Source organism: Leishmania panamensis (assembly GCF_000755165.1).
Source record: "Leishmania panamensis strain MHOM/PA/94/PSC-1 chromosome 24 sequence".
NCBI classification, from domain to species: Eukaryota; Euglenozoa; class Kinetoplastea; order Trypanosomatida; family Trypanosomatidae; genus Leishmania; species Leishmania panamensis.
The window spans coordinates 192,971-205,738 of NC_025870.1; the positions used below are offsets into that span (position 1 = coordinate 192,971).

The 12,768-nt window shown below is 58.4% G+C and overlaps 6 protein-coding genes across 6 annotated transcripts in view; all 6 read left to right on the plus strand.

Moving 5' to 3' along the window:
* Positions 1–451, plus strand: part of LPMP_240510 (hypothetical protein) — a gene marked incomplete at both ends in the record, with an annotated part of 1,271 nt that extends 820 nt beyond the window's left edge. Inside the window, one exon of the mRNA XM_010701091.1 lies at positions 1–451. Within this exon, the coding sequence (XP_010699393.1) occupies positions 1–451 (451 nt within the window).
* A 982-nt stretch (positions 452–1,433) lies between these two features.
* LPMP_240520 (hypothetical protein) lies at positions 1,434–3,053 on the plus strand (the record flags this gene model as incomplete). Its single annotated transcript, XM_010701092.1, has 1 exon — positions 1,434–3,053. One exon carries the CDS (start codon positions 1,434–1,436, stop codon positions 3,051–3,053), a length of 1,620 nt encoding a protein of 539 aa, XP_010699394.1.
* A 944-nt stretch (positions 3,054–3,997) lies between these two features.
* On the plus strand, positions 3,998–4,390 carry LPMP_240530 (hypothetical protein; the record flags this gene model as incomplete). The annotated part of the gene is made up of 1 exon (XM_010701093.1): positions 3,998–4,390. One exon carries the CDS (start codon positions 3,998–4,000, stop codon positions 4,388–4,390), a length of 393 nt encoding a protein of 130 aa, XP_010699395.1.
* Positions 4,391–5,334: 944 nt separating this feature from the next.
* LPMP_240540 (hypothetical protein) lies at positions 5,335–5,601 on the plus strand (the record flags this gene model as incomplete). The annotated part of the gene is made up of 1 exon (XM_010701094.1): positions 5,335–5,601. One exon carries the CDS (start codon positions 5,335–5,337, stop codon positions 5,599–5,601), a length of 267 nt encoding a protein of 88 aa, XP_010699396.1.
* Positions 5,602–7,071: 1,470 nt separating this feature from the next.
* LPMP_240550 (putative transmembrane protein) lies at positions 7,072–8,151 on the plus strand (the record flags this gene model as incomplete). The annotated part of the gene is made up of 1 exon (XM_010701095.1): positions 7,072–8,151. The coding sequence occupies one exon, from the start codon at positions 7,072–7,074 to the stop codon at positions 8,149–8,151; it is 1,080 nt and encodes a 359-aa protein (XP_010699397.1).
* Positions 8,152–9,319: 1,168 nt separating this feature from the next.
* Positions 9,320–11,893, plus strand: LPMP_240560 (hypothetical protein; the record flags this gene model as incomplete). Its single annotated transcript, XM_010701096.1, has 1 exon — positions 9,320–11,893. One exon carries the CDS (start codon positions 9,320–9,322, stop codon positions 11,891–11,893), a length of 2,574 nt encoding a protein of 857 aa, XP_010699398.1.
* Positions 11,894–12,768: the final 875 nt, after the last annotated feature.

Below are 12,768 nucleotides of genomic sequence, written 5' to 3' on the forward strand. Positions count from 1 at the left end.
CAAAATCACCCTTGATGGATACTGCAATGTTGTCTACCTCAGACAAGTCATGGGGATCGACTCAGAAGAAGCACTGGCACGTGTGAGCCGGCTCACAGACTGGAATATGTCATTCTATCAGAGCAACCACGAACGCATGTTAGCGCGGATCGAGGCGGCGCGGCGAAGCGCCGGCACGAACGGCAAAGAACGCGCCTGCGAGGCGCAGCTGCCGTCAGAAGCCGCTGCCGCAGCGTTCTGCTACCAGCGCCGAAGCGGTCCTCGCTCCATCGCAAACAGCATCCCGTGCACCCATGCCTTTGCCCAGCTGGTTGAGGGCCTCCTCAACTATGGCCGAATGCAATGGCTTCGGCAACGCCGCTATGACGTGCAGCTGGTGCAGTATGTGCCCGACGTGGTGACGCCCAAAAACAAGTGTGTGATCGCGACTAGACAAGCACCCACGAAGTAAGCGTTGGAGTAGACCGCGCCCCTGATTATTTGGTGTGCATCGGTGCCTGTGTTTTTTGATCCTGGCTGGGAAGCCGCCAGCGCCGTCCAGCTCATCCAGTCTTTCTCTCTCTCTGACGACGCGCTTCGATTCCCTCTGTTTGTATCGGTCGCGATGCTCATCTCTCTCCGTGCCGCTACTTGTCTTTCCCAGTTAGTCTCTGTGTGTGCGCGCATGAGTGCGCGCACACACACACACGCACGCGCGTGTATTTGGCCAGAATAATAGGCCTCCTGACGCGTGCGTGGGTCCTCATAAAATCGTCCTCCACAGAAGGAAAGGAAAGACTCTCATGTGCATCATGGCGTGAGGTGACACAACCCGGATGTCAATGTCGATAGCGAAAACTCGAAGGGGGTGGTAAAATACACGGAGAGGGAGCGAGTATGCCTCTACGATGGCTACCACGTCGACATCCACTACGACGTGACTGCGACGACACGCAGAGACACCACAAAGACACTGCAGAGGCAAACCAGCATGCGAATTTCCTGTGGACTTTCGTGTGCGTGTGTGTGTGTGTGTATCAGCATCATGCATAAGATGCACACACGTATGTGTAAAAGCACATCAATTCCTCCAGTCTTCTCTCCTTCCCTCGCCTCCCCTCTGACTGCATTACACACATACGCGCCCCCCTACGCTGTGTTCCCTACGTTTGGTCTCTCTCTGCGTGTGTGTGCGTGTGTGTGGTCGGGGGTATTGTTTGCTTGTGTTGACGCCTCTGAACGTGCTCTGCATGGCAACTGACCGGCGGTCTTCGTCTGGAAACAATATATATATATATACATATACATCTCCCAAAGCCTACCGGTGTGCACCTGCACGTAGCTGAGCAGACGATCATCACTCGCCAGTGTCCTTTCTGTGAACTACACTAGGAACCTCGCGACGTCTGTAAACAGGTGTGTGAGCGGGTGTGGGGACGCAGTAGTTTTGGGTAATGAAGATGAGGGGAGGCAATGTGGTGTGCGTAGTCGCCTCCTCTACTCCTTCAGCAGCAGCGCTCTCTGCTAAAACTGCAGCGGTGATGATGCCAAACTACCGCTGCAAGCATAAGCAATACCACAGCGTGTTGTGCTCGCTACAGTTTGTGCTCGCTCTCCTGCACCACACACCAAATGGTGCTGCACATACACGTACGCAGCAACACGAGCGCGACCATGCTGAGGAGGTCGTTAGCAGCAGCTTCTGCTCCACCGTAGTTAGTGCTGCTGATGCGGAGTCCGATGCTTGGAGTGCTTTTCAAGTAGTTGCAGATGGTGCTTTAGCCTCCTTCGACGCACAGGGGCCGCTCTCTGCCTCGCAACTGCTCTCCCTGCAAAAAGGCTTAACGGACGCTGAGATACGTGATCTCTGTGTACAAGGCATGCGCTGCTTCATTACCCAGCAGCACCAGCAGCTGGCCTCAACGCTCACCCCTGTGCAGCAACCTCTCTTCAGCGTCGAAAACATCTTCAGCGCCCCTATGCCTCTTCTTCAGGTGTTATGGCCGACAGAACGCATTCGCCAGCGCTACACGCGGGCTTTGAAGGTGTCACACCACAACCGCATCAGCCACAGCGACCTCCTCACCATGCCCGGCTACCTGCAGGAGGCTGGCCTGCATGCGCGGCGTGTCTTGGCGGAGTGTACTGGCGCTACAAGTAGTGAAAGCCCCGTCATGGCGCAGGACTCAGAGGAGCGGGGAGCGAACGAGTGGGCCCGCCTCATCGACCTCTACACCACCTTCCTCCCCGACCGGTCCCACACCCACGAACTGGAGAATCTGCCGCAGGAGATTGCCATCGGCGAGCTGCTCCGCGAGACCGTCGAGCGCGTGCGCAGGGCGGAGGATCGACCCGGCAGCGACGGCTTCGCGCTGGACTGCGTCGTCGACGCTGGTGGGGGCAACGGCTTCCTTGCGGCGCAGGTGGCGGAGCGGCTGCAGTGCGACAGCGTCGTCATCGACCCCCTCTTTCCGGCGCACTCCATCGACTGCTGCCCGCGCCCGTGGCCTGACACAGCGCACCGCACGCGGCCCGCCACGCGTCGCCAGCGCAGGCTGCACCGCACCATGGCGTCGTTCCGCGACGTCCGCTGGTCAGACGCTGTGCCAGCAGCGCCAGCGCGCACAGCCCTCATCGCGAAGCATCTGTGCGGCAGCGGCGTGGACGAGGTGCTGCGGCAGCTGGAGGCACAGGACTGTCTGCCACGCATCTTCGTTCTGGCGCCGTGCTGCTTCCATAAATGCTCCCTGGACACCTATATCAACCCTGAATTTGTGTCCGCATTGCTGGGGCTGAGTGCTGCCGATGCCTTCCACCGTCTAATGCGCTTGACAGATTGGAATGCCTCGGTGCACCAGCGATTGCAGGGTACCGCTCCCTCGGCGTCGGTCTCGAAGAAGTCTGTGCGGCACTTTGTCTCCTGTCCGGAGGGAATCGCCGCCTCTGTCGAAGCCGTCGTGACCTACGGGCGCGTGCAGTGGCTGCAGCGTCACGGCTATGTCGTCCGACTGGTGGAGTATGTTCCCAACTGCGTGACACCAAAGAACCGCTGCTTGGTGGCATACCGCCCTTGACGTATGGGACTCCGGCGGGTTTCTTGGAACCTCAACGAGTGAGCCGGCGGGAGGCAGCGCACAAAGGCGCTTCCTATGCTGACTTGCCCGCATGCATGCATGCTGACGACGACAGAGAGAGAGAACGTTCCTCCGTCTCAGGGTACGTGCTGCTGCTGCTGCTGTTCGCTGTGCCCTCGTTCCCCTTCCCACCCCACCTAACTCTATATCCACTTCAGCCAGACTGCTACCAGCATAGTTTACTTATCCGACGATGGAATGCGACCCGCCTGCACCGTCGAGGCCCCTCTACCTGTGGGTGATGAAAGGATGTCTTTTCCTCTGCCCCCCTCTCTCTCCTGGCACTCTCTTGACCATCGGAATGTGCGAAGACGACAAGGGTCTCAGTGTGAGTCTCTGAGTATGAGAGAAGGTGCAAGGGTGCTCTTACTGTCGCACACACCTACATGCCTCGTCCACGCAGTACCGCCTCATGTTAGCTGCTTACAGCATGCTGCTGCATGTCAGCAAACGACGTCCTCTCCTCTTATCTCTCATCCCCTTTTCTCTTTTCCTCTTGAGCGCCTCCTCCTCCTCCTCCTCCTCCTCCTCCTCCTCCTCCTCCTCCTCACCACCACCACCACCACCACTGCCTTTTCTGAGGCGCCCGTCCTGTACGTTATCGCTGCACGACGGATTCACATGGACTTCGCCACCTCCTCCATCTGTGTAGGACGCATGTCCGCGATGGACTTGGCTGCTCGCGCGATCCCGTTTCACCCACACGTGCCGATTCTTTCCCTCTCTTGCCCGTACCCGCTGCCCTCCTCCCCCCCCCATTTTGACGCACCGCCGTCGCAAGCAGGCCTCTTGCCATCTTTGGCCCTCTTGGTCCCAGCCGCGCTTTCGTTGATTGCCCGCTACCACCACCGCCACCATTGTCGTCCTCTCTTACCCCCTCCGTCATGTCGACCGATCTCGAGTGCGGGTCTGAGAGGCTGGGCCGCTACACATGCAAGGATGCCCCACGCCCGAGTGTGTGCTGCGCCAACGGCTGCTGCGCCATCTCACCTTATGAGGTGGACATATACACGGGACTGCCGCTGTGGCTGCGCATTGCCGTGGCAATTTTGGCTGGTTTGGTCATGGTGCTGCTGTTCGTTTTTTGCCTCTATCGCGATCGCCGCGCCCTGCGCGCGTACAGACTTCTCGATAACGAGATGGTGGAAGAACGACGGCAGCAGCTGCAACAGGAAGAGCTTCAGGCGCTTCATCCCACCGAACCGCGGCATGGCGAGAATGAAGCTTCGCGCATGCCGGACGCACAGAGCTACCCACCACTCCGCCGCGCAGCATGAGCCAAGACACCCCCCTCCCCTTACAGCGATGACGTGCTCATAGGCGGCCATGAATGACGCGTGTACATCTGCATGTGTGTATGGTTGTGTGTCTCCCTCCCTCCTCCCACTGCTTTCCTGCTTTGTTTTCCCGCTGCTAACGTTCCCTTCTCCCTCATCACTGCCACTCTACTGTGTTATATCCACATCGAGGTACTCTGGACGTGTGGGCGTGGGTGTGCCGTTTCTTCTCTGCCTCGCATCGATAGGGGGAGTGAGGGTGACAGAGAGAGAGAGACGCGCTCTAGGTGCGCTTTTTGGCATGTGAGTGAGTGTGGGATGGAGCATCGCCTCGTCAGTCCTCGCCTCTCTTCCCTCCCTTCAAGATCGTGCTACCTCTTTCACTCGTGATGCTCTCTTGGCGCCTCTCACGTACTTCTCTCCCTCTCAACTTCGGTGCCCCTCTCTGCTCTCTGCAGCCTCTCCTCTTCTACCCTCTCCCCCTTCCGCTACCTCGAGTGAGGGATACCGTCCTTATCAAGACTCACTGGTCAGAAGAGCTGTCCGTAACAGCAGCACATACAAGCGCACGTGCGGGTTTCCTTCTCCGCTCCCCCCACCCTTCTCACATCCCTCTTTACGAACACACACCGCACGCAGAGTGAGAAAAATAGAGAGGAGAGGAGGACTCAAGTGGTGTCCTCATCATCATCTCACTCAGTTGTGGTGTTCCTGCGTTAAGTGCCTCACTCCCCAAACAAAACGTCTTTAGGCACTAGGGGGCGCGTAGGTGGAGGTCTATGCACGTACACGCATTGCATTGTGCTCTTACCAATTCCAATACGTTCACACAGACGGGCAGGCATCGTCGCGCCTGTACCTGCGCAGACTTGTTTGTAATTCTCCTTCTCCAGCCCGCCCCCCCCCCAGCTCTCTGATGCACTGGTCTCAATCTTTGCTCGGCCATGAATATTGATTTGTTCCTTCTCTTCGAGGCTGTGACGATCAGCATCTTTGGCGTCGTGCTCTTCGCCATCATCATCACGAGCATTTCTGCCTGCCTGCAGCGCGAACACCGGATGAAAGAGCGCGGACAGCAGTGCGAGGAGTTAGTAGTCATGACTACAGAGAAACAGCAGCAGCTTCAGTGGCTCTCCGGGATCAATAACCTCACCGATAGTCCGAATCTCTGTGGCGATGCCGTCTCCCTCAGCTACCTGTCTTCCCGCTGATCATGGCGGTGAACTCCTCTGTTGTTCTCTTACTGTACTGTTGTGATAGCCTTGGTTTCGCTGAGGCAATAGATGTGCGCTACTGGCCTTGTTTTTCCCCCTTTCTCGAAGACGTTTGCTTCGGTGTGCGGGGGTGGGCGTCGAGTCGCGGACTCTACAACAGCAGTGGACATTCCGTTTGTCAGGTGGGGTGATGGAAGAGAAAGGAAGAGGAGGGGGGCGCACACACAAGGCTCTGAATTGCAGGTTACCGGCTTGCGAAGGTGCACACCTTTTAAACCTTTGTCTCTCTGTGTGCACTGGTCGCGTTTACCCCCCACCCACCCAACCCACCACCACCATCGCCGCCATCATCGCTCCTCTTTCTGCTACTCATTATCTTCATCACTCAGCGCCACCCAGGACTCAATAACTCCGTGTGGTAGTTGACTCGCTCTCGTTCTCCTCATGTTTTGCATTCCTTTCCGACATTTTGTTATGTTTTGCATTGTCGCTTCGCTCCGCCTTTCTCAGTCTCGATGAGGCCCTCTTTTTCTCCTTCAGTCCTCCTTCCCCCCCCCCTCCCCACATACACACACAGCGCATGCACCTAAACTCTTCTGGTGGTGGCCTTCATCGTTCCTCTCTCTCTCTGCACCTCATTTCGCACTTGAGGTTGGTGCACACACACACACCACCCCTCTCTCCCATCGCTTGTACGTGTGTGCGTATGTGTCTTCTGTCTCTTAGCCCCTGCCCACCCCCCCCCTCCACCTCTTCCCTTCTTCTTCACGCCTTCCATCCTCCTCGCCCTAAAATGTATTCATACGAACTCTCCCCCCACCACCACCACCACTACCACCGTCGTCTCGTGTTACGCACCGCAGTAGTCTTCCCCTTGTTTGCTTGAAGCTCAGATTTTACAGTCAAAATGCCCCCGCTCCACCCCTTTACACCGTCCAACGGCAACCCTTATGGTTGCCATTCCGTCTCGCCCTCTCTTTCTGTGCGTTGAGTCGCGCATTTGCTCGCCATGAGCAAAGTGTGGCGAGAGGAGGGACAGAGCAGGCAGAGGCTCAGCCATGGAAGAAAAGATGGAGCACAGCGTGCGTGCACCTGTCTCTGTGGGTTACGTTTCCTTTGACCGCTTGCACCCTCCCCCCTCCCCCTCTTTCTCTTGCGTTCTGTACGACCTGTCTCGTACCCCCACCTCCTCACCCGCATACTCACAGGCACACATGACATACAGGTACTCTCTCTCCCCTTCCCCCTTCTTCACTCTCCTGCCCACTAAGTCCAGAGCTTGAGTGAAGCGCCAGTGATTTGACTGACACTCTCTTAGCGCCAAGAACAGGCGCGAATACCACCAGCTGTGGAGGGCGCCGGGGTGCAGAAGCGCAGCCTGCGCAGACACACACGCCCACCCACCCAAAGGCACCGTATTACTGTTGATAGATGTAGGCTGGCCACCAGACCTCCTTGTTGGCTCTTATGTTCAGTATAGCGAGCCACCCTGCCTACGGCCGGGCACACGGCAAGCGGAGACGCTCTGTCTTTCTTCTCGGCATCGCTCTCACGACCATCGTACTTGTTGTCATCGGCTCCATGTTCATCAATAGCCCTATCATCAGCGAAGACACGGCGATGATTAACAATGCCTACGTCCGTGCGCATCTGTCAATACGCGGAGAGTGGGTCGATGCAGACACCCGCTTCGCCGAGAGTGCCGACTCCGTTGTAGTGAACACAAATCAGCTTCTACAACTTTATCGCCTGCGCGTGTTCGTTGTGGCCACGGAGCAGGAGGTACGTGATCTGACCAGGCTGCTGAACGCCCTGAGCAACTCCAATTATTCGACGCGTATGTTTCCCATCGATATCGCGGTGCACGTGCTGGGCAACGCATCCGCCGTGCCGTTCGTGCCGTGGTCGCATGGCCGCCTAGATGTCTACACGCACCGCCTGCACAGCAATGCCAGTGCATCTGCACCGCTGTGGATGGCTGATTTGTGGCAACCGCAGTCGGATTTTGAGCTTGGCATGCTGCTCACCGCCTCGGCGCGCGTGTCGCCGCACTGGTTTCAGTGGGTCATCAGCGCGTTGCAACAGTACGGATCGGTCTCGGCGAAGACCGTTGTGAAGCTTGATCCTGACAAATACTCCCCGACAGAACGGCGTCGGCTGCTCAGCCCACTATCGAAGAGGCTAAGCGGTTTGGCGTTGGGCATGCCTGTCGCCGGGGCAGCGGCCAAGGCAGTCGTTACCGTCGTCTCCGCCTACCCAAGCGCCACGTCCATCTTCACCGCGTCTTATTGGAAGTCTGTCATGGCGCGCGCAGGGCCTGGCACCAACATCGACGACACGCCCGCCAGCTGGCCTGCCTTTCTCCGCACCGCCACTACGGTGCTTGGTCACAGCAAACACCGGTTCCTGTACCCTCCTCTTGGCAAGTACGGGCCGCTCGTTTGCGAGAATACAAACTGCGCCATACACCTGCTGAGTGAGGCGCAGCTGGCGGAACTGGTGAAACTCCCGATGTCGGAAGATCAAGTACCACTGTCGCAAGAGTAGAGGGACCTAAATGGAGAGTTTGTATGGATATGTATAAATGTGTGTTTACGTGGAGCTGAAAGCCCCTAGGCCGGCATGTCCAACCTTTTGCTCGATGGAATTGGAGCAAGAATAGAGTGGTACCCCCTCCTCAGCCCACACATGCACTCCTCTTCCGCTACCTGTTATTTTCACTGCCTCCCACTAGTCCTGGCGCTACCGCTTCACTATGTTTCCTTGCTCTCTTTCTGCTTGCCTGCGTCTCTCTGCGTTTGCATTTCGGACTTCTACCTCCTCTTCCTCCTCCTCCCCCCTCCCCTGCGGCTCACGTGCTCGTTCTCTCCTCCCTCCTTATACTTCCGAAGTTGTGTTTTTTCGAGCCCAATAGGGCGCTCCTCAACTGTCGTCATAATCACGCGTTGGCAAGAGAAGAGGTTTGGTGCTGCGAGATGGTCGTTACAGTTCTGCCCCGCTCTTCTCCTTCGTTCTTCCTTCCCCTACCTTTCTCACCACCACCTGCACCTCGACATCGTCGCCGCTACGACCTCCCCCATCCCCTAACACGCTCATCTGCCCTCTCTCTCTCTCCCTCTCCACACGTCGCAGCCCTCCCCGCGCCATTCAGGCGATAAATGGCGAGATGTTTTGAAAAAAGAGCGAGAAGAAGGCGCCACCATATTTCCCCTTGCGTTTCCCCACACCCCTCATCCCGCGTGCTTCTTCCTTCGGCAACGTGATGCATGTCTGTGGGTGTGTGGGTGGGTGGGTGCCTGTCACGCGGAGGCTACGTCGATAAACCGCCCGCGAAGCTCTCTCCCCCGGACCCATATCTCTATTTCCCCCTCTTCACTCTTCCTCGCCATCGCTTCCCCTCATATCACCCACCCACCCCCGCCATCTCGGCTCTCTCGCAATCGCCTCCACATACCAGACCACTGCGCCTTTATCCCTCGCGATTCTTCCATCAGTGACCGTGAAAACTCAGGCACACCAGCAGCTGATATATGGACTCGAGTGTATGCACACATGCTTAAGAAGATTCAGCAAAGGGCGCCATATTAGCGGCATCACAGTATTTTGGGCAAGTCTCACGCATCCTCCCACGGAGTTCTCCGTCCTCGTCCTGATCATCTCCTCCTCCTCCTCTTTCCCTTGATGAAGCCAAAGCCTGCGTGTCAGTCACTCCATAATGTCTGCTACCACAGCCCAAGTTTACGGGAAACTCGTGCCAGGTCAGTTGCTACAACTCACTGGCAACAGCAAGCCCACTATCGTCACCCCGCTCTGCAATGAGGTCGGCCTTAACTTGCTCATTCGCACATACAAGGGTGAGGGATACCTGCCGTACTTCACGCACGCCGCAAAGGCCGCTAGGGCAACTCTTGTCGATGAGCTCCGTGACGCAGGCGTTGAAGTGCCAGAGGGCGCGGAGGCGTCTCACCTGGAAGATGTATGCGGCGTGCGCTGCCATGATGAGGCCAGCTGCCGCCATGTAATACATGAGGACATCACAGAAACCGTGTACGAGGAGGACAAGAATGATGCACGCGTCATTGTCGCCTGCGACCCTATCCAGACAAAGCTGCGTGATGACTGCATGGAGTGCTTCCCTCGCCTTGACAAGGTGAGAAAGCAAGAGGAACTAGTGGTGCGCGTACACCTCTTTTACCCGAGCTCCATGCCATGCATGAGCATCCAGGATAGGCGCGCGCGTCTCGTCACACATAAACACTTTGTGCGAAAAAATGCGCGCACGTCACAGGGCTACCACACCTTCCACTACGCCAAGCGCGACGACTACTCGGCGCCTACGCCGGACTACGAGTCCATGTTCCCCTACACAACCAAGGCTGAGGAGAGCAGTGGCTTCACGATGGGGTGCAAGTGCACCGCCATCACGGTAGAGACGGTCTTCGTGCGCGACCCGGCGCGCCAGCAGCGCCCGCTCTACGCCGAGGACGCAGAGCAGGCGCGCGTGTACTTCTCCTACGTGCGCCCCAGCGCCTTCGTCACGGATGATGAGCTGACGGATCACTTCCCGCTCGAGTCGCTGGACGCAGCCACCATGCCGGCCTTCGCGGATGACCGCGAGGTGGAGAAGTACAATGTGCTGGTGCGGCTGTACCTGCTGGCGCACGACCAGGAATGGACAACGACAAGATCGTACGGCTGCCCGCACCCGCTCGGCGGCCCCGTGGACCTGCCAGTGCTGTATCACTCAAGCGCGACGGAGGTGGTCGTGCCAGACCGGCACAGTCGCAACTCGCCGGTACTGCTACAGCAATATCTACTCCCGGATGTGGAGTCACAGATCACGCGCTTTTGTTTCCGCCGTGTCGTGAGCGAGGTACTACGGCAGCGCGTTCTGGCAGCAGCGGCAGACACCCCCGAGCGCTACGTCGCCATCGTCTGCTACATGCCGCACGGTGACCGCGTACCCGTCTTCACGGACGAGCAGGTCAGAGTGATGGCGCGTCTGTACCCGCACCTCGGCATCCGCAGTCCTGCCAACCGCCGCGAGTGGGCATGCCTTAGCCGCACGCTTTATCAGCACGGCATCTCACTCTTCGACATTCTCGCAGCGGTCGGCTGCCCGCTGCGCGACGCGCAGGGCGCCGTTATCGACACCGGCGCCTACGTCCCCTACACGGCGGACATGGCCGATGACTACTTCCTCGTGATCGCCAACCGCCCGCTGCGCGACTACATTTGCTTCACAAACCAGCGCTGGGTGCACGAGCAGCTGCGGTTTCCCGATTACCGCCCATCCATCGGCGCGCGAGCCTTCGCTGCCTGGGTGCGTTACTGGAACACAATGGTGCAGCTGAAGCAGGAACTGGAAGAGCAGGCGAGCGTAGACACAGTGAGTGCGCACCTGGGCCTGGGGCTACCGGGGAGTACGCTGGTGCAGCGCGCAGCGTGTCTGGTGAACGGCCGCGTGACGGATGCCGAGGGCGGCTTGATCTTCCCAGAGCTGGGTGGGCGGCGCTTTCGCGATAGGGTATACGCCAGTGCACTGCTGCCCGGTACACCGATGCTGTACAGTTTTTGGATCGATCGCAAACTGTGCTTTTCGTGTGTGTGCGCGCCGATTCGCTTTATTCGAGGACTGCCCTCGGACGAGACGGTTCGGGAGCTGCCGGGGAAGAATGTGATACAGGTCGTTGACGCCCCTCCTAGTCGTGGTGGCGGCGCACAGTGGGGTGGACGTGGCGATAGACAAGGAGCTAGTGTGGCGATCCATGCTGGGTCAATGGAAGTCCCGAGAGCAAGACACATGAGACCGCCCTTTTCGCTCCCAATGAGGGGAATCCACGCCCACGGAGACCCGATGGCCTCAGTGCATAGCCTCGGCAGCGGCGGAGGACCGGGCTGGAAGCCAGCGTTGCAGGCACCTGACGGTCCCAAAAAACAGCATCCTCCTCCTCACATGGAGGTCTACAGTGCCCCAATGCACCATCACCGCCACCGCGGTGATGGACCGCCCGGAGTGTGGCGGCAGCCTCTGTGGCACCACCAGCACCAGCAGGGTCCTACGCAAGGGAAAGGTGGATACAAGACGATAGCAAATCCCCACGGAAGCCAGCAGCAGCACCGTGAAAGAGAGCAGGAGAGCTCAACGCGCAGTCGAGCAGTTGGGTCTGCGCCGCACCAACACTACCGCTCTCATAACGATCCCTCCATGTATAGGACTGAGACACTCGCATACGATCAGTATAGTGACAACCGCGGGGGCCCAAAAAGGGGCGCGGCGTCGCGGTAGTCAAGCAGCTCTTCGTAGTGTTGCACGCATGAGGAGCTGCAGAGTGAGTACGAGGTGAACGACCATGCGAACGGTCAGCTGTATACCGAAGACCGCAGCGGCCGGAGAAGTGGTGCCGTCGATGACTGGCGCTACAACCCGAACCACCAGGCGCCCATCCTCAGCCGTCTGGCTCCTGGCGGGGGGGGGGGGGTCGCCATCATGGCTAGTCGTCATAGAAGGTTACTCAGTGCATCTCCCCCCGCTGCTTTGGTGGTCACGAGGGCACACATTGTAGTTCACCACCACCATCTCCACTCCTTGCCTTTTTTATCGTCCCCCCCCGCGTTTGGGGCAACAGGATTGATGGCAAGTGCGGCCTCCACGAATTGAATGAGCCCCCTCGAGTGAATGAACTGCCAGAAGAACTTACGACTGAGCAACCCCGCCGTGACCACGCTTCGTGCGCAGCACTCAGAAAGGGCAGGACGCCAAAGCATGCGGCTGATCGACTCACCCCTCCCCCCAAGGAACAGGGTCGATGGTCGAACTTGCGGCTGGACTAGGTTGAAGAGAGCGCCTAACAGGGTGCGATGCCCTGTCTCGGCACGTGTCTGGGCTGAGGGGGGGAACGAGCGGCCGACGAACGGACACGCGCAAGCCCCACCCGCCAGCAAGGGGTCTGTCACTCTGCGTAGGTGTCAAGTAGCTTTGGAACGCCTGGAAGTTGCTCACGACGATTCCACGATATGGACATACTTCTGGGATCCCTTCGAGCCCTGCGGGGGCTTCTCGGCTCCCCATTCCACGTTGACGGCGCACTGCGTAAAGCCATCGCCCGTTCCTGCGATGGATTGCACCAACGAAAACGATGGGCACAGTCGCCCACAGCCCTG